At 41.4% G+C, this 27,908-nt stretch overlaps 1 protein-coding gene across 4 annotated transcripts in view; it reads left to right on the top strand.

Moving 5' to 3' along the window:
- Nucleotides 1–27,303, top strand: part of LOC106603875 (V-type proton ATPase subunit e 1) — a 33,009-nt gene extending 5,706 nt beyond the window's left edge. For 2 of the 4 annotated variants that reach the window (XM_082974759.1, XM_014198083.3), the window contains 8 exons: nt 8,548–8,737; nt 10,113–10,238; nt 12,299–13,538; nt 14,165–14,359; nt 14,699–14,888; nt 15,397–15,470; nt 15,697–15,819; nt 15,933–27,303. In XM_082974759.1, coding sequence (XP_082830885.1) covers nt 8,729–8,737; nt 10,113–10,238; nt 12,299–13,538; nt 14,165–14,359; nt 14,699–14,888; nt 15,397–15,470; nt 15,697–15,819; nt 15,933–16,051 — 2,076 coding nt within the window. In that variant the 5' untranslated portion in view covers nt 8,548–8,728 and the 3' untranslated portion in view covers nt 16,052–27,303. The remainder of the gene's footprint in view (nt 1–8,547; nt 8,738–10,112; nt 10,239–12,298; nt 13,539–14,164; nt 14,360–14,698; nt 14,889–15,396; nt 15,471–15,696; nt 15,820–15,932) is intronic. The other 2 variants (XM_082974760.1, XM_014198087.3) reach the window with 2 other exon arrangements.
- Nucleotides 27,304–27,908: the final 605 nt, after the last annotated feature.

Raw genomic sequence — 27,908 nt, 5'->3', positions numbered from 1 at the left:
GTCAGATATTGCAGAGGTATTATGCTGTGTAGTTAACGTTAGATCGTCCATTCTCATCGCGTGTAATGCTAGACATCTAGTCCTCTATCTATGCTGAACCTAAAATATACACGCATGCAACAATTTCAAATATTTTACTAAGTTACCGTTCATATAAGGAAATCAGTCAATTGAAATAAATAAATGAGGCACTATTCTATGGATTTCACATGACTGGGCAGGGGTGCAGCCATGGGAGGGCATAGGCCCACCCACTGAGGAGTTTTTCCCCCACAAAAGGGCTTTATTTTCGACAGAAATACTGCTCAGTACACCCCCCACCCCCCGCAGATGAAGAGGCCGGATGTGGAGGTCCTGGGCTGTCGTGGTGACACGTGGTCTGCGGTGGTGAGGCTGGTTGGACATACTGCCAAATTCTCTAAAATGACAATAGAGGCAGCTTATGGTAGAGAAATGAACATTCAATTCTCCGGCAACCGCTCTGGTGGACATTCCTCAGTCAGCATGGCAATTGCAGGCACCCTCAAAACTTGAGACATCTGTGGCATTGTGTTCTGTGACAAAACTGCACATGCTGTTTAATTTGCTTCTTTATATGCCACACCTGTCAGGTGGATGGATTATCTTGGAAAAGGAGAAATGCTTAAATTGGTACACAACATTTCAGAGAAATAAGCTTTTTGTGTGTATGGAACATTTGGGATCTTATTTCAACTCATGAAACATAGGACCAACACTTTTATATGTTGCGTTTATATTTTTGTTAAGCGTAGTTTATAGGTGGTAGATCTGAAGACTTTTAGCCCATTTCTGCTGTAATTCTTTCCTACATGATCGATTTGCCCCTGTAAACTTAGGGGTGACCAGTGTTGCAAATTTGATGTGGAGTGCGCTGCATGCTGAGAATACCACACACATTCTTGTCTTGACTCTTTGCTCAACATGTCCTCAAAGCAAGGTTGTCATTACCAGCTGTGGTGGTTAGACCAGGAGGATATCCTTCAGAGTGCATGAAAGAAAGATGTCTGCCTCAGTGTATTGGTTAACTTTGTGATGATAATAACATGGTAATAACTGAGATAACAAAACGGACCTAAACATCCTTGTTACAGAAATTCAACAATAATCATGAAGCAGGTCATTTTGTATATTGGTAGTACAGTATCTCAAATGTTGCCAGCCTTGCAGACAAAATCAATGCAATTTAAAACATCTAGGCTATCTAGATGTACACTGAACTTTTAATGGTAAACAAACAACCCTTGAAGTTAGGACATTTCTCTGTATTGTCTCTCAGGCGTAGTCAGTTAATTATTATAAGGTTACTGGTACTGCATTTGCATCCAGGTTTGTTTTGGTATTGGCCCTAGACCTATAAATATGCTTGCATGATATTGATAGAATTTGCCCGGTAGTATAAGTTTGCATGACTCATCTTGCCATGTTTATAGCCTACTTTTCTATTGTAGTGGTAAAGAACATAGCTATTTCTGTGTGTAATTAATTAGCCAGTGGAGATGACAACAAATAATTCCTGCTACCACTACCAAATCGGCCTATCACACTTGAGATTATTATCTCTCTGTTATTATATTATAAAGCCCACACACGTGGCAAGGATTCAGTTCAGCATGGAAGCAGAGCTTTTTCTGTAGGACGCTACCTTCAATATTAGCAAATAATATGAAACCTGGATATGCTAGTGATAGCTTTTTTTGGTGTGCTGCAAAAGGGGCACAGGAGAGGTCCCTGTGTTTCTAAAATATACCTATGTTGGCCTTTACACCAATGTTTTTTTTAAATTATTTTGTTGGTGAAGCGTATCAGTTGGTGATGGGGTAGCAATTGATAAAGTAGAGTATCACAATATTATCTTTGACGATATTTATATACAATACCAGTCAAAAGTTTGGGCACCTACTCATTCCAGGGTTTTTCTTTATTTTTACTATTTTCTACATTGTAGAATAATAGTGAAGACATCAAAACTATGAAATAACACACATGGAATCATGTAGTAACCAAAAGTGTTAAACAAATCAAAATATGTTTTAGATTCCTCAAAGTAACCACCCTTTGCCTTGATGACAGCTTTGCACACACTTGGCATTCTCTCAACCAGCTTCACCTGGAATGCTTTTCTAACAGTCTTGAAGGAGTTCCCACATATACTGAGGATTTGTTGGCTGCTTTTCCTTCACTCTGCGGTCCAACTCATCCCAAACATCTCAATTGGGTTGAGGTCAGGGTGATTGTGGAGGCCAGGTCATCTGATACAGCACTCCACCACTCTCCTCCTTGGTCAAATAGCCCTTACACAGCCTGGATGTTATATGCCCTGTTGGAAAAACAAATGATAGTCCCACTTAGCGCAAACCAGATGGGATGGGGTATCACTGTAGAATGCTGTGGTAGCCATGCTGGTTAAGTATGCCTTGAATTCTAAATAAATCACTGACAGTGTCACCAGCAAAGCACCCCCACACCATCACACCACCTCCTCCATGCTTCACGGTGGGAACCACACATGCGGAGATCATCCGTTCACCTACTATGCGTCTCACAAAGACATGGCGGTTGGAAACAAAAATCTAAAATTTGGACTCATCAGACCAAAGGACAGACTAATATCCATTGCTCGTGTTTCTTGGCACAAGCAAGTGTTTTCTTATTATTGGTGTCCTTTTGGTAGTAGTTTCTTTGCAGCAATTTGACCAAGAAGGCCTGATTTCTATTATTGTGTGCATGTAACTGTACTCATTGTTGTCAGGGATCAGAGGAGTTGGGTTAAATGCGGAAGACACATTTCAGTTGTATGTATTCAGTTGTACAACTGACTAGGTATCCCCCTTTCATTGGTTGTAAAGATGTAGGTCCATTATATTTTCTACATACTTTAAATCTGGTTTAACCTCTATGGGCTAGGTGGGACGCTAGCGTGCCACCCGTGGTGCACTCCATCAACAGCAGGTGCATTTCAAGAGCGGCAAATTTGAATCCAAATAAATGTCAAAATTCAAATTTTTCAAACATACAACTATTTTACACCCTTTGAAAGATAAACATCTCCTTAATCTAACCACGTTTTACGATTTCAAAAAGGTTTTACGGCGAAAGCATAAATTTAGAGTATGTTAGGACAGTACATTTACAAGAGTTGTGTGTAATGTTTTGTCGATTCAAAGACAGCGTCACCAAAACCATAAAACCAGCTAAAATGATGCACTAACCTTTTACAATCTCCATCAGATGACACTCCTAGGACATTATGTTAGACAATGCATGCATTTTTAGTTCTATCAAGTTCATATTTATATCCAAAAACAGCGTTTTACTATGGCATTGATGTTGAGGAAATCGTTTCCCTCCAATAACCGGCAGTCAAGTCAGCGTCACAAATTAAATAATTAAAATTAGAAAACATTGGTAAAATATTATATTGTCATTTAAAGAATTATAGATTTACATCTCTTGAACGCAATCAACTTGCCAGATTTAAAAATAACCTTACTGGGAAATCACACTTTGCAATAATCTGAGCACTGCGCCCAGAAAAATACGCGTTGCAATACAGACTAGACGTCATGTTGGGGAGATCTAAAATCGAAAATACTATGTAAATAATCCATTACCTTTGATTCTCTTCATCAGATGTCACTTCCAGGTATCACAGGTCCATAACGAATGTAGTTTTGTTCAAAAAAGCTCATCATTTATGTCCAAAAATCTCTGTCTTGTTAGCACATGATCTAAGCCAGCCGGACTTCTCGTCATGAACGAGGGGAAAAAATATATTTCCGTTCGTTCAAACATGTCAAACGTTGTATAGCATAAATCATTAGGGCCTTTTTTAACCAGAACATGAATAATATTCAAGGTGGACGAATGCATACTCTTTTATAACGTATTGGAACGAGGGTACCCAACATGAACTCGCGCGCCAGGTGTCTAATGGGACATCATCGTTCCATGGCTCTTGTTCGGTCAGATCTCCCTCCAGAAGACTCAAAACACTTTGTAAAGGCTGGTGACATCTAGTGGAAGCAATAGGAAGTGCCAAAATATTCCTCAGCCCCTGTGCTTTTCAATGGGATAGGTTTAAAGGTAATACAACACATCAGGTATCCACTTCCTGTCAGAAAATGTCTCAGGGTTTTGCCTGCCAAATGAGTTCTGTTATACTCACAGACACCATTCAAACAGTTTTAGAAACTTTAGAGTGTTTTCTATCCATATATAATAAGTATATGCATATTCTAGTTACTGGGTAGGATTAGTAACCAGATTAAATCGGGTACATTTTTTTTATCCAGACGTGCAAATGCTGCCCCCTAGCCCTAACAGGTTAAGTTTACCCAGAACCCTCCCCCCACCCCTTTTAAATGGTCAATTTAGCCTCAATGTTTTTTGTGTGCTTGTGAGTGAGACCCTCCCACCCTGAAGTTTGTACAGGAGTATGACTGTCCCTTGTATCTGTCGTTCTTTCCCCACACGATCAGATTGTGAAGTGGGCTCATGTTTCCTAATGCCTGTGGCTTAATGCCTATGGCTTAATGCCTTTCCAATTGTGTTGAGACCTTTGAAGCCAGCTAATGCATAGTGAAGTTTAATGTCCGTCAGGAGCAGCTTGTGACATCCATTGTGACCAATGATATATACAAAAACTAGATCGCTGATGCTATTTATTGGCCAATGAGAGGCTTTGAAGCCACAGGTCGGCCATATTGGTAATCCTCAGCAGCAGTCCTCCAAAGGAAAGAATGGAATTACACAGTATTTCAATGAAATATTTCAAGGACAAAGTTACATGTACTTGTGTTTTTATTTTTTATTTTTTTACTTGCTATATTTTTGATTTGCATGTGTAGCTCACATAACACAATTTTAAAAAGGATGCTTTAAGGTGTCTGTGATTGAATAAACGTGGCAAAAACCAATGTCGACTTTAGTAAATGCATTTCTATAGCTTCCAAAGTGTTTTTTACAATGGTGGGGGAGTAGTAAAATGGATCAGCGATGGCTTCAGAACAGTGCTCCCTGTCTGTCATCTAGTGTATATATAAATAATTGATTGTGACCCATATGTCAGTGCCCCTGTTAAACTGACTTAACCTGTCTGCATAGCATACTGAAGAGCCCATTATGTTTTAGTCGTGATCTCCTATTTCAAAATCTTTCGCCAACAAGGCTAAGACATGTAGCCTGTCCTAATTTAGATGGACTACAGTGCTGTCAATTCCGGGTGTGGGGCGCACAGTTGTTTATGTCTGAAATCTGCAATTATTTATGCCTTCCTTTCATCTCCATATTCTGCCATCAACAGAAACCTATCATCAGAGAAATCTGACTAGGAAGTGTGGTCAATCGTAAGCGTAAGAGAGAGACCTACTCTGTAGCGTGCATTTTAGAAACTGTTGCAGTAAGGCATCACGCAGTATGTTTTTAATGTCCAGGGGGATGTTTCTGTGTAGAGAGGACAAAGATATTAAAATGGCAGAGTGCAGTAGCCAGGCTGGCAGGCAGTTTCTCATGGCGTCAGCACATTGCAGCAAGGGCTTCCCCACAGTGCCTCCAAAAACACAATCACCCTCATCTGAGTGGCTCTAACAGGTGGGTGTATTTTCAGGACCAGGACTGCACTCACAGCACATGGCCTTTTAAGACTCATCAACACATCCCACTTTTAAGGTGAGCTATGTGTAACCAGTAACATACTGACTAGGTATGTGTAACCAGTAACATACTGACTAGGTATGTGTAACCAGTAACATACTGACTAGGTATGTGTAACATACTGACTAGGTATGTGTAACATACTGACTAGGTATGCGTAACATACTGACTAGGTATGCGTAACATGCTGACTAGGTATGCGTAACATGCTGACTAGGTATGCGTAACATGCTGACTAGGTATGCGTAACATGCTGACTAGGTATGCGTAACATGCTGACTAGGTATGCGTAACATGCTGACTAGGTATGCGTAACATGCTGACTAGGTATGCGTAACATGCTGACTAGGTATGCGTAACATGCTGACTAGGTATGCGTAACATGCTGACTAGGTATGCGTAACATGCTGACTAGGTATGCGTAACCAGTAACATGCTGACTAGGTATGCGTAACCAGTAACATACTGACTAGGTATGCGTAACATGCTGACTAGGTATGTGTAACCAGTAACATACTGACTAGGTATGCGTAACCAGTAACATACTGACTAGGTATGCGTAACATACTGACTAGGTATGCGTAACATACTGACTAGGTATGCGTAACCAGTAACATACTGACTAGGTATATGTAACATACTGACTAGGTATGCTTAACCAGTAAAATACTGACTAGGTATGCGTAACATACTGACTAGGTATGCGTAACCAGTAAAATACTGACTAGGTATGCGTAACACACTGACTAGGTATGCGTAACCAGTAAAATACTGACTAGGTATGCGTAACACACTGACTAGGTATGCGTAACACACTGACTAGGTATGCGTAACACACTGACTAGGTATGCGTAACACACTGACTAGGTATGCGTAACACACTGACTAGGTATGCGTAACATACTGACTAGGTATGCGTAACATACTGACTAGGTATGCTTAACATACTGACTAGGTATGCTTAACCAGTAGCATACTGACTAGGTATGCGTAACCAGTAACACACTGACTAGGTATGCGTAACCAGTAACACACTGACTAGGTATGTGTAACCAGTAACATACTGACTAGGTATGCGTAACCAGTAACATACTGACTAGGTATGCGTAACCAGTAACATACTGACTAGGTATGCGTAACCAGTAACACACTGACTAGGTATGCGTAACCAGTAACACACTGACTAGGTATGCGTAACCAGTAACACACTGACTAGGTATGCGTAACACACTGACTAGGTATGCGTAACATACTGACTAGGTATGCTTAACATACTGACTAGGTATGCTTAACCAGTAACACACTGACTAGGTATGCGTAACCAGTAACACACTGACTAGGTATGTGTAACCAGTAACATACTGACTAGGTATGCGTAACCAGTAACATACTGACTAGGTATGCGTAACCAGTAACATACTGACTAGGTATGCGTAACCAGTAACACACTGACTAGGTATGCGTAACCAGTAACACACTGACTAGGTATGCGTAACATACTGACTAGGTATGCTTAACCAGTAGCATACTGACTTGGTATGCGTAACATACTGACTAGGTATGCTTAACCAGTAGCATACTGACTTGGTATGCGTAACATACTGACTAGGTATGCTTAACCAGTAGCATACTGACTTGGTATGCGTAACATACTGACTTGGTATGCGTAACATACTGACTTGGTATGCGTAACATACTGACTAGGTATGCGTAACCAGTAACATACTGACTAGGTATGTGTAACCAGTAACATACTGACTAGGTATGCGTAACATACTGACTAGGTATGCGTAACATACTGACTAGGTATGCGTAACCAGTAACATACTGACTAGGTATGCGTAACATACTGACTAGGTATGTGTAACATACTGACTAGGTATGTGTAACCAGTAACATACTGACTAGGTATGCGTAACATACTGACTAGGTATGCGTAACCAGTAACATACTGACTAGGTATGCGTAACATACTGACTAGGTATGCGTAACCAGTAACATACTGACTAGGTATGCGTAACTAGTTTCAGCCAGTGCTACTGCTCTGCTTTGCAGGCTATGCTGCCGTGTCTGTGTGTCTCTGTGTGATGCTGTGGCAGGCAGAGAGAAGAGGAGGTGGTGTTTTTCTGTTGGTGTTTTTCCTCTGCGGGCAAAAGCTGCTGTGTGAAAAGCAGACAGGGGTGATAAGAAGCTCATTTGACTGAGTTGGCAAACCAGGTGGAAAATGTCATCCGCCACTAGAGGAGCTGGGTTGTTTTGCTCTGTGTCACAGCTGGCTAGCACAGTGCCCTCCCTCCCCAGCATATTTCTCATGATTTGTTACGCAAACGGGGTCCAGCGACTCTGCTCCCTCTCTTTGTGACTCTTCGTTGGCAGCGGGGAATGATAGCTAGCTAGAGTCATTTTAAAAATAGCCTAGACACAGTGTTTATTCAATGCTCATTCTGTCTCGCATCAAACTAATCTGCTGCCTACAGGGAGGGCTCCCAGTGTATTTTCTGGATCTGAAATGCTGCAACCGGACAATGTCTGCAACTTTGCTCGGCTTCGACTATGTCTCTTTTACAAACATGGAAGCCCCCCCCCAGTTTTGCACTGAGTGTCACCAACACAGTCATGAGTTAAGATATATCACACTAGAGTTGATAGAAGTAGGCTATGTGTTCTGATTTAAATGAACAGCCGGTCTTGACAGTCGCTCTCAGAAGCCATGTTTGACGATCTGCACAGAATCTCAGCTTGCAGGCTAAGTGACAGTATTATGCGTTTGAGGCGTATAAGATCGTAGGCGGTGAAGTAGGGAAATGTGCAAACATATGTAATATCTTACTAATTGAACCCTTCCATTCCCCCTGTGTTCTCATCTCTCTCCAGACACAAGGCATCAGACGAGAACTAGACTTCCATGAGTTCACAGAGTTTTCCACAATAAAGAAGACTCTTTTTGTTACTTAACTCATAGATTTTTCTACTGTCGGTTGACATCATCCGAAGACGACTGGGACACGAGGTGGAGGAAAAATTCACAATAAGGAACAGAGATCGGTGCTCGGCGATGCCTCAGGTAATGGAAGGGAGGGTTCTTTAGAAGTGGTCCAGCTTTAGCCAGTTGTTTCTCCATAGTCTTGCAATTCACCAACTTCTGAAGCGAAAACAACTAGGTTGCTGGACAGTTAATGGACAGTCTGTAGCCTAAAACTGACAGACCTCAGTCTAGTTGCCCTGCAATTACACTGTGGATGATATAGCCACAGATGGAACAATGAGCCGGTTAGTTAGAAAACTCTTTGATACAGCTGTCAGTGGACAGACAGCCTATGGCGTTTTCCCACGTCCATGGGAACATTCCCCTTTTTATCCAGGCTGACACAACCCCACAATTGTTGTTTGTTCAGTGTTACTCTCCATGCTTAACTAAATGTTAAAGGGGCAATCTGCGGTTGGTGCATCCATTAATTTAAATTTTTTTAAATTTACTTTTAAGTTCATTTTATATATACCTATTGATTCTTACAGAATGTAACTTATAAATGCCTCGTGACCTTAGTTTAAAACAGATTGCCTCTTTAAACTACAACTATACTGAACAAAAATATAAACGCAACATGGAACAATTTCAAAGATTTAACTGAGTTACAGTTCATATAAGGAAATCAGTCAATTGAAATAAATAAATTAGGCCCTAATCTATGGATTTCACATGACAGGGTCACAGCCATGGGAGGGCATAGGCCCACCCACTTGGCAGCCAGGCCCAGCCAATCAGAATTCGTTTTTCCCCACAAAAGGTCTTTATTACAGACAGGAATACTCCTCAGCAACCCCACCCTCCCCCCTTAGACGATCCCTCAGGTGTGGAAGCCAGATGTAGAGGTCCTGCCTGTTGTGGTAAACATTCAATTAACATTCAATTCCCTGGCAACAGTCTGCGGTTGTGAGGCCGGTTTGACATACTGCCAAATTCTCTAAAATTACATTGGAGGCGGCTTTATGGTAGAGAAATTTAACATTCAATTCCCTGGCAACAGCTCTGGTGGACATTCCTGCAGTCAACATGCTAATTGCATGCTCCCTCAACTTGAGACATCTGTGGCATTGTGTTGTGTGACAGAACTGCACGTTTTAGCGTGGCCTTTTATTGTCCCCAGCACAAGGTTGATATGCCACACTTGTCAGGTGGATGGATTAACTTGGCAAATGAGAAATGCTCACTAACAGGGATGTAAACAGATTTGTGCACAAAATATGAGAGAAATATGCTTTTTGTGCATATGGAGCATTTTTGGGATATTTTACTTTTACATATTTTTGTTCAGTATAATTATCTCTGTTCACTCTGAAATGGAAAAGCAGTATTTAAACATGTTCTTCAGAATATTTTAACAGGACAACAGGAATTGCAACAGGTTGAATAGTTTGGAATGTTTATTTCCCCTTAGCCCGGCATCAGTGGAATGGATCTTCCCTTTGGGGATTTCTTTCAAAATTATACTTTTGCTGATCAGGCGCTGACCAGCACGGACCTGTTGGCGAGTAACACAGACCCAGACTTCATGTACGAACTGGTAAGTGTTCTCCGTGCAGAAGAGCCTCCGGCAGGATCACAGCTTAGAAAGAGTGATAGTAAAAAGCTTTGGCGCACCTTAAATTACATTTCGGGCAAAAAGGCAAACTCAGCTCCATCATTCATTGAATCAGATGGCTCATTCATTACAAAACCCACTGATGTTGCAACTACTTTTTCATTGGCAAGTTTAGCAAATTTAGGCATGACATGCCAGCAATAAACGCCGAACCTACACATCCAAGTATAACTAACCAAATTATTAGAGATGAGCGTTGTCATTTTGAATTCCGTAAAGTGAGTGTGGAAGAGGTGAATTTTTTTTTTGTTGTCTATCAACAATGACAAGCCACCAGGGTCTGACAACTTGGATTGAAAATTACTGAGGACGATATTGCCACTCCTATTTGCCATATTTTCAATCTAAGCCTACTAGAAAGTATGTGCCCTCCTGCCTGGAGGGAAGCAAAAGTCATTCCGCTACCCAAGAATTCCGCTGCCCCCTTTACCAACCCTTAGTAAACTTTTGGGAAAAATGGGGTTTGACCAGATACAATGCTATTATACAGTAAACAAATTGACAACAGACTTTTAGCACCCTTATAGGGGAGGACATTCAAAAGCACAGCGCTTACAGAAATTACTGCTATATTGTGGATAAAGAGTTACCTAACAGAACACAGAGGGATGTTCTTTAATGGAAGTCTCAAACATAATCCAGGTAGAGGTAGGAATTCCCCAGGGAAGCTGTCAAGGCCCCTTACTATTTTCAGTCTTTACTAACGACATGCCACTGGCTTTGAGTAAACTTGAGCAACTGAAATTACTGCAACACCTAACAAAGGGATGTAGTTATTTTCAGAATGGGTGGCAAGGAATGTAGTCCTAAATATTTAATTTAAAAGCATTGTATTTGGGACAAATCATTCACTAAACCCCAACAAAATCTTGCAATGAATAATGTGGAAATTGAGCTAGTTGAGGTAACTAAACTGCTTGGAGTAACACTAGATTGTAAACTGTCATGGTCAAAACATGTTGATACAACAGTAGCTAAAATGGGGAGAAGTCTGTCCATAATAAAGCGCTGCTCTGCCTTCTTAACAACACTATCAATAAGGCAGGTCCTTACGGCCGAGTTTTGTCTCACCTGGACTACTGTTCAGTCGTGTGGTCAGGTGCCACAAAGAGGGACTTATGAAAATTACAATTGGCTCAGAACATAGCAGCAAGGCTGGCCCTTGGATGTACACAGAGAGCTAATATTAATAATATGCATGTCAATCTCTCATGGCTCAAAGTGGAGGAGAGATTGACTTCATCACTTGTTTTTGTAAGAAATGTTGGCAAGCTGAATGCACCGAGCTGTCTGTTTAAACTACTAGCACAAGACATGCCACCAGAGGTCTCTTCACAATCCCCCAAGTCCAGAACATACTATGGGAGGCGCACAGTACTACATAGAAATCAAATTTGATTTGTCACATACACTTGAGCTGAAGTTATTGCAGGTGTAGTGAAATGCTTGTAAAATACTTGACTACATGGAATTCCACATCAGGTAACTGAAGCAAGCAGTAGAATCAGATAAAAAAAATAAAAACATAAAAATACACCTTATGGAACAGCGGGAACTGTGAAGAGATATACACACACACACAGGTACAGACACACGCATGCATACTTACACACACTAGCACACGTACATTGTAATATTGTTGTATGGTGATATTATACATTTTGTATGTAGTGGTGTAATAATGTTATATGATGTACTGTTTATCTTTTGTTTTATGTGTTATGTAAGTGCCTTAATGTGTTTGGACCCCAGGAAGAGTAGCTGCTGCCTTGGCAACAGCTAATGGGGATCCATAATAAATACACACAGAGAGGCAGGACAGGTGGTGTAGTAGAGAACACAACACGCTATAACAATACAATAAAAAAAATAACTTTATTTACACAGAAAATTGTTGATTGAAGATGGTTGCATACTTATCACAGGAAATAATGTGAATTCTATGCACTATTTTCATCTCTGTACTTTCTTTTCCTCCCCAGGACAGAGAAATGACTGCTTGCCTAAGTCCTAGAGTTGATCACTTCACGGTGGGGGACTGCAAGGAGATGGAGTGTGGGGAGCACCTCATGGAGCTGGTGGACAGCGACCCGGCCTACAGCTCGAACTTTGAGCAGTGGGATACGTACTGGGAGGACCTGACCAAGTACACTCGTTTCACCAGCTGTGACATCTGGGGCACCAAGGAGGCAGGCCTGGATGACTTCTCCAGCCCTTACCAAGATGAGGAGGTGATTGCCCGGACCCCCACCTTGGCTCAGCTCAACAGCGAGGACTCGCAGCCCCCTGTGTGTGACACACTCTACCACCCTGATCTGCTGATAGGGGGCCAGAAGCAGCACACCTCCCTCCACCCACTCTCCCTGAGCAAGAAGACAGCCGCCCGCCCGGGCACTTCCTCTTCCTGCTCCAACCTGGTCAAGAACCCCCTGGGCGACTTTGCCAAGGGTTCCCAGAAGGCCACCTGGCCTGTCCCCTCCAGCACAGAGACAATGTCCAAGGCCCAGGGAACCAGCAAGATGGCCACCCTGGGCTACCACTGCAATGACTACGTGCGCAAAGCAAAGGTTCGCATCAGCATGCCCCACCGGCCCCTAGTCGACATGCCCACGGCCTCCCATCAGGTTGAGGCCGAAAACCACTTCACGTACAGCAGCAAGCCCCCTGAGCTGGCCACCACATCTGGCTGTGCTGCCCCCGTGGCTGCTCCTGCTACTGCAGCCTCTGCCTCTGCCTCCGCCAGCACTCTGGCCTATGAGAAGACGGTAGAGCTGCCTCGCCGGGAGATGCCACCCGCCTCAGTGGGCACGTCTGGAGCTGTGCCCCCTATGCTCCACTACCCTGTAGCTGGGGCTGGGGCCAGTGAGACCCTGCTGACTGCCAGTGGGACTGACCCAGTCTCTGACAAGAAGAAGGAGGAGGAGCACAACTACTCCCTGTTCCTAACCCGAGCCAGGCTGGCCGGGAAAGCCCTCACTGAGGAGGAGGAGGAGGAGGAGGAAGAGGAGGAGGACGAAGAGGAGGAGGTGGGGGAGGACGAAGAGGATGCTGAGGGGGTGGAGCTGGATGAAGATCTCGATGAAGATCATGATGAGGGTTTTGGCAGCGAGCATGAGCTCTCTGAGAATGATGATGAGGAAGATGAGGAGGACGATGATTATGAGGGGGATAAAGATGATGACATGAGCGACGCCTTCTCCGAGCCAGGTAGCCATATATCAGGTAGACATTCACCTTTTTTGAGACCCACATTGGCCCCGAGGCCAAAATCCAAGCATGTCCCTTTATAGCAACCATTTTGTTTTTCCATGTGAAGTGAGGTTGGAGTCGCTGAAGGTGCTCTCTTCAGACCGGCAGTTTATTACAAATGTCAGCTCCCTGTATAGTAATGATTACTTAGAGTTCTGGATGGGAATATCTTTGTAGCTGCAGAGTCCCACAGAAAGGAAATATGTGATTGGTGAACTTATTCCCTGTTGGGAGTCCCTGGCCTGGCCCATTGTGGTCCAGTGAGTCAGCATTCTGGATTATAAATGGATCTTGAGAATGGGGTCATGTTTCTGCTTTGGGTGGGTGTTAGTGTGACCCTGGCCGTGCTCTGAGATGGAACAGTATAATCAAGGGTTTATTTAAGCTATTTTATATGTGGAAGGCTCTCTGATCAACTGACCCTCTGCCCTTTTCTCATCCTCGCTCTCTCCATCTTCATCTTTCTCTCCTTCTTAATCTCGCTCTCTCCATCTTCATCTCTCTACCCTCACCCTTATCTCCCTTGCTAATATTTTCTCTCTGGTCCTTCTTTCTCTCAATTGTCTCTCGCTCGCTCCCTGCCTCCCTGTTGTGATCAGGATGTGACAATGACGCGGTGGAGGACGTGAAGGGGCTGACGGCAGGGATCTCCAGGAAGAGGGGCAAGCGCCGCTACTTCTGGGAGTACAGCGAGCAGCTCACCCCCTCCAAGCAGGAATGCTTGCTCAAGCCGTCTGAGTGGGACAGGGAGACCCTGCCCAGCAACATGTACCAGAGGAATGGCCCACACCACGGTGAGACACACTTTATCATAAACACACACATCTAGTAAGTGGTCACATGTACAAGCACACACCACAAACTATCTATTGCACTACAATCATGTGAAGAAGTATGAATTCCCGCATTTACACATGCACTTGATGGAAGCCACACTCTTCATAGTTCATCGATTACATCTTACAGTACATTCTACCCTGATAATGTATGTAGGTTATAAATGTAACGTTGTTGGTCCATTATTTATAGTGTACATTTTGGGGTTTTGAGATACAAATGTGTCTTGACTGTCCCTGCTGACTAAGGGACATGTCTCAGTGGTTAACTGGCTCGGTGGTCGGCTGTGTGAACAGGGAAGTACACTCTGAAGAAGTCTCGGCGGACAGATGTGGAGGACTTGACCCCTAACCCTCGCAAGCTGCTGCAGATCGGGAACGAGCTGCGTAAGCTCAACAAAGTGATCAGTGATCTGACCCCGGTCAGCGAGCTGCCCCTCACAGCCCGCCCACGCTCCCGCAAGGAGAAGAACAAACTGGCATCCAGGTACTGGATACTCACCTTGAAACCTTGTTCAACTCTTGTTCTCCAGAACCTTCTCTTTCTGCTTTGTTACAGTCAACTTTGATACACGCTGCTACTACTACTACTAGTACTGTCACTACTACTATTAGTACTACTATCACTGCTACTACTACTACTATCACTACTAGTACTGTCACTAGTAGTACTACTATCACAACTACTACTACTACTACTACTACTACTACTACTACTACTATCACTGATAGTACTATCACTACTACTACTACTATCGCTGCTGCTGCTAGTGCTATCGCTGCTGCTGCTAGTGCTATCGCTGCTGCTGCTAGTGCTATCGCTGCTGCTGCTAGTGCTATCGCTGCTGCTGCTAACACTGCTAGTACTAGTACTATCACTACTACTACTGTCACTACTGCTGCTGCTGCTACTACTACTAGTACTTCTATTACTACATAAGGGGTGTTCTTGTTATATGTATACCTTTACACAAGCTGTTTGTCTCTCTGTTCAGGGCCTGTCGACTGAAGAAGAAAGCTCAGTATGAGGCCAACAAAGTCAAGCTGTGGGGTCTGGGCACAGAATACGGTATGTTGATAAGTTATGTTGAATAATACACCATTCCCATAGATGATTTCCAACTTGATTTCAGTTTTCTACATTGTGCAATTGGTAGACTGTCAATTGTCCTTCTATAATTTGTGGTTTAGGGAAGGAAGTTTATGTTTTGTTTTTGTAAATAGCTTTATTGCCAATCTCTTTCTCTCTAAAAAAAATAACAATTACATTGCCCTTGTTTTATTGTTTGTTCCAGATCGGCTTTTGTTTGTCATCAACACCATAAAGGAAGAGATAGTGAACAGAGTGCAGGATATCTGCGACGACAAGGGAACTAGCATGACTGAAACTCTGGACAAACTCATCCAAGAGACCCTTGGTAAGATGATGCATTTTGTTGTAAGTAGCAACAGAAATATAGTTTTGAGCCCAAACACAGTTTAAACAATGGCTGTTGTTTAAGAAAAACGTGTCATTTTTTTCTTTCTGCAGTGAAGTCACCAGTTGCCGGGCAGACGTCTGACTTTGTTAACCAGATCCTAGAGAACACTGGCAAGGGGGATCCCACTGGAGGACTGGTCGGGCTGCGCGTACCCACGTCTAGAGTGTAGACGGACCATGTAGAGGTCTGGTGATGGCATACTCAAAGCCATCCGCGCCATTCTTGTCCCACACTGTAACGGCTCACCCTCTGCATGACCATTCCATCCAGGAATCGCATCACCATGCCCTGTGGGAAGACATACATACCACGCTCCAAATGTATGTATGTCTTCACACTGTGAGCATGTGCTGAAATGAAACTTAGTATCTATCTCTGCACTAGTAGTCTGTTACTCGCCATTTGTGCACGTGGCTAGTGCACGTGGCTAGTGCACGTGGCTAGTGCACGTGGCTAGTGTCTTTAGGGCCGCAGTGTTTGCGAATTCAAAGCCAATATATGAAAAATACCTCCCGAAATGTTTATGTTGGAAGAAAAAAAAAATCTGTCAAAACAGAATGATTATCAGTTCTAGCTGTAGCCATTTCCTGTAGCGTTCAAACGACCCGTTTCATGCCTGCGTACCTGGGTGGGAAAGGCAACACAGGATGCCGTTATATTTAGAGTGAGACGATGGGATGGCACGAGATATTTGCTATTGAAACCTAAATAGTAACTTGTCAATCCCATGTCCTTGTCACCTTTACTGAACTGTGCTTCTCAGATGAAAAAAACCTTAAAACAGCCACTGGGTATTCCATAGTGTCTACTGTTGTGGAGGTATAGGGAACGCTTCATACCTGTTGTCTGCTTTCCCATTCTAGCACCGTGGCATTCACATAGGAGGAGATGTTACCCAATACTCTCAGCCTGCCAACCACATTATAAGGCAACAAAAACACACAAGCACCTGAATTACTACTAACATTAAGAAAGTCTACTTTGACAGAATGACGCTAAAAATTTGTAGAAGTTGGGGGGGATACACAGGAATGCAGTGAAAGGTTGTTTTGCAATTTGGCCTGATTTTTCAATTCCATTGTCCTGTGTTTTTGCAGTTGAGAAGATATTTCAAATAGACTTGAGCAGAAGGCCACTATATTCCCATCCTTTGCATGGGAAAATTCTTAGTCATCTGACTATAAGCTAGATGATGTGATTATAACAAACCATTTCCTCTATCTATATACCCTTTGGTTGAAGCGTCTTCAAATGAAAACACCATTGGCTTCTTGCAAAGTAGGGATGAGAGGGCTAATAGTTTGAAGTTCCTTAGTTTGGTGTGTTCATATTTGTATTTAATAACAGTACTGTTCATTGTGCCTTGTATTTAAAGTGAGATGATTACACAAGTGGTTGAAGGATAGTGGACCATTTTACACTGAGGGAGAGCAGAACATGGTGCAGGGAAGGTCAAGAGGTTTGTAATGTATTTCTGCTCTTTCAAGCTATTCTGAATGTACATATGGACATGGAACATGTAGATATATGCCACAGAGTCTGTGCATTGTATTATAAGATGGCTCTGACAAAAATGTACTTTGGTTATCGGTACTTGGACTTTGGGGCTGGGGATGGGGATGGGAGGGTTAAAAAGGATATTCGTATAGAATTTAAAAAATATTTGCACACTATATTTTGATTGCTTTTTGTACCAAAGACACATGCAACGAAAACGGCGACTAGCCAGATAAAGTAAGGTTTTGCACAGCTTACCTGACACCGTATTGAATGTAGGAAATGTGGTAGGGTCAGGGATTTTCATTGAACTGTGAAATTTGCTTGGGTCCAATTACGTACTGAAAGAAGCATTCATTAACTTTTTCTAAATGGCTCCTGTCAGTTGGCTTCTCAAGTAGATTAGTTGCTTTAAAAACATTTGATAGATTCCAAAAGTTACATGTAATACTTCCACTTCTTCTATTGTGCTTTGGCACGAAGTAGAAAAGAGATGGAGAACAATTGCATAATACAAGTTTTATTTTGACTGTTTGTCAAAACGTCACAAATAACCAAAAGGTATATCACTTCTATAATTTATGTTACACGACGAATACACATACATATATGTTATATTAAGTGTTGTGTATTTATAGTAATGTCCATTCATGCATACACATATATCTATCTATTGTGAATTGCCACTTTCTCAAATTGATACGTTAATAAGCATGACACATTTCTAAGGCCTATCCTCACATTCAGAGAAACTTTGAAAAAAAAAATGGAATGAAAAAAAAACAAACATTTTTGTACTATTTGCCTTTTTCTGTTGGTGCGCATGTATGTAATTTGAGAGATGTTCAGAGAAATACATTTCTGGATGGAGACTCTGCATGAGATAGGGTAGGGTTTCTGGATGGTGACTCTGCATGAGATAGGGTAGGGTTTCTGGATGGAGACTCTGCATGAGATAGGGTAGGGTTTCTGGATGGAGACTCTGCATGAGATAGGGTAGGGTTTCTGGATGGTGACTCTGCATGAGATAGGGTAGGGTTTCTGGATGGTGACTCTGCATGAGATAGGGTAGGGTTTCTGGATGGTGACTCTGCATGAGATAGGGTAGGGTCTCTGGATGGTGACTCTGCATGAGATAGGGTAGGGTCTCTGGATGGAGACTCTGCATGAGATAGGGTAGGGTCTCTGGATGGAGACTCTGCATGAGATAGGGTAGGGTCTCTGGATGGAGACTCTGCATGAGATAGGGTAGGGTCTCTGGATGGAGACTCTGCATGAGATAGGGTAGGGTCTCTGGATGGAGACTCTGCATGAGATAGGGTAGGGTCTCTGGATGGAGACTCTGCATGAGATAGGGTAGGGTCTCTGGATGGTGACTCTGCATGAGATAGGGTAGGGTTTCTGGATGGTGACTCTGCATGAGATAGGGTAGGGTTTCTGGATGGTGACTCTGCATGAGATAGGGTAGGGTCTCTGGATGGAGACTCTGCATGAGATAGGGTAGGGTCTCTGGATGGAGACTCTGCATGAGATAGGGTAGGGTCTCTGGATGGAGACTCTGCATGAGATAGGGTAGGGTTTCTGGATGGTGACTCTGCATGAGATAGGGTAGGGTTTCTGGATGGTGACTCTGCATGAGATAGGGTAGGGTTTCTGGATGGTGACTCTGCATGAGATAGGGTAGGGTCTCTGGATGGTGACTCTGCATGAGATAGGGTAGGGTTTCTGGATGGTGACTCTGCATGAGATAGGGTAGGGTTTCTGGATGGAGACTCTGCATGAGATAGGGTAGGGTCTCTGGATGGAGACTCTGCATGAGATAGGGTAGGGTCTCTGGATGGAGACTCTGCATGAGATAGGGTAGGGTCTCTGGATGGTGACTCTGCATGAGATAGGGTAGGGTTTCTGGATGGTGACTCTGCATGAGATAGGGTAGGGTTTCTGGATGGTGACTCTGCATGAGATAGGGTAGGGTCTCTGGATGGAGACTCTGCATGAGATAGGGTAGGGTTTCTGGATGGTGACTCTGCATGAGATAGGGTAGGGTTTCTGGATGGTGACTCTGCATGAGATAGGGTAGGGTTTCTGGATGGAGACTCTGCATGAGATAGGGTAGGGTCTCTGGATGGTGACTCTGCATGAGATAGGGTAGGGTTTCTGGATGGAGACTCTGCATGAGATAGGGTAGGGTTTCTGGATGGTGACTCTGCATGAGATAGGGTAGGGTTTCTGGATGGTGACTCTGCATGAGATAGGGTAGGGTTTCTGGATGGTGACTCTGCATGAGATAGGGTAGGGTTTCTGGATGGAGACTCTGCATGAGATAGGGTAGGGTCTCTGGATGGTGACTCTGCATGAGATAGGGTAGGGTTTCTGGATGGAGACTCTGCATGAGATAGGGTAGGGTTTCTGGATGGAGACTCTGCATGAGATAGGGTAGGGTCTCTGGATGGAGACTCTGCATGAGATAGGGTAGGGTCTCTGGATGGTGACTCTGCATGAGATAGGGTAGGGTTTCTGGATGGTGACTCTGCATGAGATAGGGTAGGGTTTCTGGATGGAGACTCTGCATGAGATAGGGTAGGGTTTCTGGATGGTGACTGGGAGGGGTTCCTCCTGTTTTTTGTTTTCTTTGTGAAGAGGCTCTAGTTTTTTAGGGGTTGTTCTGAAAGTAAGGGATTTAATATCATGGATATCATTCTGGTTTCTTTGTGCCCTCCGCCTCAGTTCTTGACACAAAGCTCATCTGTTGCGCTGAGTCATGGGGAAGATTGATAGAAAATGAATGGATGATAAGTCTCAATTGAATACTTGCAATTGTAGTCTTAACCTGTATTACAATCTCAGCCCAGACGAAATGAGACGAGCAGCTTTTAGAGAGAAAATGCTCTTAGTTCAAGTGTCTGTCTTTGCTGCTGTAACTTGTCAATTTGAAAGACTAGGTTTGCTAATTTCAAGAGAACAAGGAGACTTAAGGCTGAATTCAATCAAACCGGCACAGCTGAAAACCCTCACTGCGGAAAAGTAACACTGTCTTTATTCTGAGAAAGGGCATGTTTTAATTGAAAATGTTTTCTTTTATCTAGTGAACATTTTCTTATTTCAGTACTGAAGATATCTGAACATGCCTTTTGTTTGCTGTAGAGAAACAATGTTATTGTTCTGCAAAGCAGGTTTCCCGCACTGTACGCCATACTCTAACTATTTTTGATTGAATTAAAAAGGGAAAAAATACACTTTCTCTGAAACTAGAATGATATGTTTGATAAGATATCTTATTCTACTTACTTTGTTAGTGTAGTAGTAAATATTCTCTATATACCGTCCATGGTTTGTTTTTGTAGTGTTTCATTTTGTAAATGGATTTATCTTCTAAATATTATATTTGTATAGTCTATATTACATGTATGAAAAAGAAAGCACTTTGTTCAAAAAAAAAAAAAAAAACAAGTATGAAGAAAAGCATTTTTCCTTCCATTTGCTGCTAAACCGACCTTGTTTGAATGCTGCAGTGAGTACTTGACTTCTGTAACCTGACCAGGACAGTGTGTTGGGGAGGTCTTAAGAGGGCAATCAACCTTTGATTACAATGCCCCTATGTTCTGAATGACTCTAATGTCATGAATTCATTTGCCTTCAGTAGAGATTTCCTATGGAAAAACAAATTCTGCTTTGGGTTTTTCTTCAGGTTGATGTACAGTGTAGACACATTTCTTCTGGGCATTTGCCAGAGAGTTATATTGTTATCATTTTAAAAGTAATTTGTACTTGTACTTAATGGGGAAGGGGAGACTGAGGTGCTCACAACAGCTCACATCCTTTTGTGAGTACCTCAGAAGGAAAACTATATCACTGTACTGTATGGCAAGTAATTTGCAGTGGAGATTTAATCCGGGATACTTTTTGCCTTTTCAAACACCCATCCATTCACTTAAGATGGCCAATAGTGGGTTCAATTGCGAAGTAGTGTTGCTGTGGCAACCGATCTCGGCCAATATTGTACCGTCTACAACAAAGACCTTCAACCTGGTGATATGCTCAAATCAACGATGGCCTCTCCATTGGGATCACTGATGGCAAGTGAGGTTGAGCTAGGGGAATTAATGTTGTGTAAGAAGCTAGTGGAACATAGTGTTGTGAGGCTGATTCCAGCATCGGGTGTGTGTCCACGCAGGTTTTCACATTTAACATGATGGGCGCAAGCTGTGCAACTTTACATTCTAACCAGGAGACTCTGTGGCATTTTAACAGTCAAGGAAGTGGTTGACATTCAAAGCCAGTAACTATTCCTTCTGCTCTATTGACATCAAACATATAAACAGATAATAGATTGTGTAATTATGTGCTAGTGCTGATAATTGAATCCATTATGGTCTCTTCTGCAGCGAATCAGGGTAACTACCATTCTTCTAATAGAAATATATGTAATAGGATAGTAAATCAAAGGAAAATATATTTATGTATTCCAATTAACGTTGCGATTTTTATTTCTGCAGTTCAATAACTCTGTGTGTGTTAATAGGGAGTCAATGTAAAACAAAATGGTGCGATGCTCTCTACAGGATAAGAATAGACAAAGGCCAATGGACTTCTAAGTATAAATATTTTACCTAGATGAGTTTTTCTTTATACTCTAACAAATTTAAACGTACAACCTTTTTTTTTTTTCTTTTTTTTTCAAAAGGGAAATAAATGATATTTCTAGTTTTGATCCAACCTCTGTTTTACTGTGCTGCTGCTCATGTATGGGTTGGTTATTCATGGTTTATATTGTATTAAAAAGATGATAGTTCATTATACATAACATATGCCTATGCTTAACAGACCTTTTTTACTTTTTAACAAATTATTAACGTTTTGATCACATTTGAGTTAACCTTATGCTATAGTCTTAGACCTTGTGGATAGATGTCTAATGGTAGCATTACCAAACCGCTTGATCACAACGAGAAAGAGACCGATCTCGATTTATTCCAATTCAGTAGACAGTCAGTAGACTCTAGAGAGGAGGCGGCAAGCGTGTTTGTCCTCTTTCTTTCAATTCCTGATATGATTTTGGCTTGCTTTTTATGTAGTTGTTTGTAGTGTATGTGATGACAATGTTCTTAAATTGTGCACTATGCATGTCTTACTTGTTTTTGAGTAAGACAGTGTGTTGCTTTAGTTTTCAGCTGTCTCGTGTCTGAGCAGAGCATTTTCATTGACTTTATACAAAGACGCTTACCCTGTCTCCGTAACCCTATGGAGGTGTTCCTAGTGGTGATAGGCAGGTGGGGAATGAGTGGAGCTATTTCCTCTGACAATGGAGGAGCCACGCATGTGTAACGGAGAAAGACCTGTCTTATAACTGCTAGATGAGTATGTTCCTTTCCATCTTATCTAACCAGTTGAATGCTTTGTTTTTTACTTTAAACTGTCATTCAAAGTACCTGCATTCTGCCATTTATTTATTTATATATATAGATATATATCTATATCTTTTCCCATACACCCATAGTATCTATAGAAATTGAGAACTTAAAGTATTAACACTTGTATAGCAGATTTTTCATGGGCTGTATATTGTGTACATCATTGCTTCAATGCTTAAAGGGGCAGGCACTCAGCAGTTGCTACTCTCAGCAGTTGGTACCTTTATAAATGAATGATACGTAACCATTGATTCTTAAAGAATATAGCTTATATAAATGCCTCATGAGGTAAGTTCAACTGTCGTAACCCATCAGAAGCCAAAATATAAGCTTATTTTTTTCTCCAATGTTTGTAAACAAAGTAAATGTAAACAAACACTGTAGAGCCTAAAAACATGGTTAAAACTATACTTTTTATATAATGGATGGTCAGTCCTTGCATCCATAGCTCTTTGAATTTGAGAGTGCTTACTAGTTCTCAGCGATTAACCTATGTTTTTGTATTTTTTGTTATTAACTAATTGACCGACGTCAGTTCAATTACTTGAATTCCATTTAAGTTTGTTTTATTTGGGGGGTGGCCCCAACTCGTTGTTTTTCTTGAGATAAATCACAAGAGAAATCATGTCAGGAACTATGTGGGACACTTGGCTGAAGGGAGTTGTAGTTTTCATTAAGCAAACATTCAACCTAGTTCAGCGGGAAAAAACGTGGTAATTAACTACAATGACCATAATCCATTACGCCTGTTTTTTTCCGTCTTGGACCGAGATGGATACAATTTACGCCTGCTATGTTAGGTTAGATACACACAGGCCACATGAGAGAGGAATGTACACAACACGACTACGAGAGAGACAGTTCGTGAAAGTATGCCTTATCTACTTTGAAAAACAAGTACAATTATTTAATCAGACAGCTCTGCAGCACGCTTAGGCAGGCTAGCCTAGCTCAAAAAGGATGACTACAGTATGGGAAGCACAGAGAATGTTTGCTGGCTGCTACTGCCTGAGCAGAGAATAGGACATTAAACAATGAAAAATAATGAAGTCATCAAATAAAAACTAAGTAATATACACATCTGAAATGTTTTATTTCATAGTCATTTTCTTTTGATGTCATACCTAATGTGGACCTAATGGAGACAATGGAATATTTTCAATTTTTCAGCAATTGAATGTTCACTCTTTTTGGCTTTGGAATTTCCATTAAAAAGCTCAAAAATATTGTCATTATTTGATCATGCATTTAATGTTTAAATTTTTTTATTGAAATCAAAAAACGTTATTTGTTAATAATCAAACTGAACTGACCTCAAAAATCACTAATCGTGCGGCGCTAGTGTTAACATTTTTCCATCCCCCAGTTTTTTTCCCCCCGAAACAGTGGTGGGGAGGACGCTTTGCTATTGTTTCAACTGCTGATTGCCGCTTTAAGCATTGCAGAAGCATTTCAAACGCATTCTTTCGTATTATAACTCCCCCCATATTGCTTGTGGAACTGCTCATACTCAAAGGTTATATGCTCTATGCAGTATAACCGTTTTGATGTATTATATTGTTGGATAATTAAATGCAGAGAATATGCGTAGGGAATGACCATTGTGCATGAAAATCTCACTCATCTGATATGTTTGTTACTGGGTCAAAATGTACTGAGTAATGGGTGCATCTTCACCCTGAGTTCAAGGATTTTGTGAGTATCAAGGACTATGTCCACGTGGTATTTGAACTTAACAAGCATAGAGAGAGTTGGTTTTGGATGTTGAACATATTCAGATCAAACTATTTTCCATTGCTTACCCACTGTTTTTATGAAAACAAAATCGTACAAACAGAAGCATACCCACAACTCACTTGGTTTTACAAAATGTCAAACATAATTTTAATACAATGCCTGCTAAACCAGGTGCCTTAAAAAAATAAATTGAATCCAAACGTGATCTACACCCTTCAAAGTCTTGATGTTTTGTATGGATACAAGATTTACTATCTTTCTGCCCACTATGCCAAGAATTCTGACATTTACTCTGTCTGGTGTTTTAACAGTGATCTCGTGTACAGATGAAAATTGATGCTGCTTTGCCTCAGACAGTTTTCGCATCAGTGGAATGTAGTCTTCCTTCAAAGGATTCAATATGAGGATATGTTCATACTCAGAGATGTCCAGTGTAACATTGGGTGGGAGAGACTATCCAATGTGTGCTGCAATCATGATTCAGAGAAATTTGAACTTTTTTGTATGGTTGTCCTTATTTCTGTAAACCTTTTTATTTCTTTTGTATTTATGCTCAAAATCAGTAATTGTTGCACACGTTTGAATTTTTTAAATATTTTTTTGCCTTTTCTACTTAGACCTTACCTACTTGCCATACCATTTATTTTATATTTCATTTGAAATATTTCCTCTAGTTTACCTATAGAAATTATTTTAGATATTCATGATACCGCAGCGAGCTATATGTTCTTGCTGAATTACATTTATCAGACCAGGAGCATTCACCAATGGTGATTGATTTAGTTGAGTTTTCTATAGAACCTGTAGATCTGCTTTGCAAAAACTGTCAATTTACCAACCTATTGTGTCCCCTCAAAAATGATCAAGATAATTGTGCCTCTTTGGTCCTCATTAGACTACTATTCCACAAACGGCTGGGTTTCACTTTACCCGGAGCAGTGTCACATATACAAGCAGATGGCCTTTAGCAGCCGTTCTTAAATGAAAAAACAAGGTTTGAAACAGCAACTCTTAATGACACATGTTGAGGTTTGCATTGTTCAACATAGATTTATGTTAACCATGGAGTTCCAGGAAACAAACCTCGATGTCTCCTAGTAATTACGCAGGGGCAGGCGGCGTTTTAAACGTGGCAAAGCCTGTATAACGCTTAAAGCGATGGTGAAGTGGTGGGCATCTGCACAAATCCAGGTTCCTTGATTTCACCAGATTGCTCCAAAGTGCCACCACACATTTCCCTTTATAACTTAAGATTGAAGGGGGCACTAATTGGAGAGTGAGTTTAAAACAAAACAATGCAAACAGCTGATAGGAGGCACCACTCGCCAGCCATGGTGCTGAATCTCAAAGACGTACTTGAACTTCCTCAAGAGCTGCCACTCGGCCCCTGTTGCTGTGTTGGAACACTGCCTGAGGGGTGTTGCAACTCTTGACCAGTTCCCAGTGAACTTTGGACAGCGACTGACTGCTTTTTAAGACCTGCTGTAGCCACTGCAGTGTTGGTGTCAGTAAGACCTTGTCCTCAGTAATGGTGGTCGACGACCGTGTTTTTTAAAATTTAATTGAAGTGGATTGGCTGGTAGCTTTGATAGGATAATACATTTTTTTGGCTTCAGGAAAAGGCATAGAGATCGGTAAGGGTCACTAGGGCTGCTGGGCAGAGATCTCTCATCCCTTCACTGAAGTGTTGGAATATGTGTTCCTGCATAGTACACATGCAGACCAATTCAATGATTACCAATGACATTGAGAAAACAGATATAACGCTCTTTCAAAGCACCATAAACACATCATATTCACACTGCAATGATTTACATTTTCCTTCCAAACTTGCCAAATTATTTTTTGGGGAAATCCATACAACTCCCAATGAGGACAATTTTTAAAGATATCTCACCCATTCTTAAAACTACACAATTCATACCCGTGATGTAATGCTTCTGATGTTGTATGGTATTTCAATAGATAATGTAGCATGGGAACTTTAAGTAGTTAGTACTGTGTGTGTACTCCCCAAGTGAAAAATATTTGTCACAGTAGGAAGGCTGTATTTCATTGCTAAGTGCTCTGTAATAAATCTCTTGGGTGATACTCATAAACAAATCTGTATCCTGCTGAAACTAACAGTGACTTGATCCTATTAGAAATGTCTATATTTGTAGTTCACATATATGCCTGTTCAAATTCAATAATATCTTGACAGTTGTTATATTTATGTTGTTTAAATGTTGTGCTGGGTTTATACTTTTGTCGTTCGATCTCTTTCTCTTATTTTTGTTTCCGTTTTTTTGGAGGCACAATTAGTTGAACAGCTATTGGATAAGGATCCTTGTAAATGTACAGATGTGATGTAGGTTGGGTTCAGTTATGATTGATTGGAAAAATGTGTCTGCTTGTGTAATTGTGCCTCTCCTTCATTTAGTTTAGTTTTTTTATCATACTTTTTCTCACAGAATTGTATCAGCCAGGAGTTGGTACCACAGTTGTGGCTAGGTGGAGTATAGCTATGGACTGAAGTGACTTCACGTAGCAGGTTAGGAGAATTCATGTAGCAGGTTAAGAGAATTAGGTTAAGGTTAAGAGAATTAGGTTAAGGTTAGGAAAAGGGTAAGGGTTAGCAAAAATGCTACAGCTGACCCCGATGCGACTCGAACATGCAACTTTTGGTCCATAGCTGTACTCAATCTAGCAACAACACAATTTTGCTTGTAACCATGATTCTATTGTCCAATTCTATTGTTGATTTTAATATCAAAATAAAAACATTTGAAAATCACTATTTGCCTTTTACCATTTGTATGTTGTATTTGTATGATTAACACTGAAGCACATTCATGACCTACGTCTTCCATACTACAAAGCATAGTTAAAATCCAGTCCAGACAGAAATAATATTGAATTGCATAAGCATTGATGTTAGAGGCTGAATCATAGAAATTGAATCACATTCTAGTTCTATGAACTGACTGACCAACTGTACTGAAAAGCAAGTTCAACTAGCCTGGCAGCTTCACTTAGTGTTAGTGTGAATCACAATACAATCTCCTCTCAATATGTCTTTTTCTGATTTCTTGTCTTGTGTGGGTGCCAGTATCATCTCAGATATTGCTGGTCAGAGTCAGCATGACATGACAATGTTTAACTCAAGCAAACAAAAGCAATGGTCAAGTGGTTTATGTCACTCGCAGAAAGCTCTTACAATGGTTGAGATGCATGAGGACATCTACAGCTTGGGACTAGAAGTTTCTATCTGGTTCTATTTGCAAAAATGCAGATAGAAACTTATACTCACTAAACACATGCTTCATATGTAAATTATGTCTGAGTGTTGAAACATGCCCCTGGCTATCCGTAAATATATATATACTGCTCAAAAAAATA

This window comes from Salmo salar, chromosome 04, assembly GCF_965601325.2.
Source record: "Salmo salar chromosome 04, fSalSal1, whole genome shotgun sequence".
Taxonomy (NCBI): domain Eukaryota; kingdom Metazoa; phylum Chordata; class Actinopteri; order Salmoniformes; family Salmonidae; genus Salmo; species Salmo salar.
The sequence above is the reverse complement of the archived record's forward strand: the minus strand, read 5'-3'. Positions and strand labels throughout refer to the sequence as shown.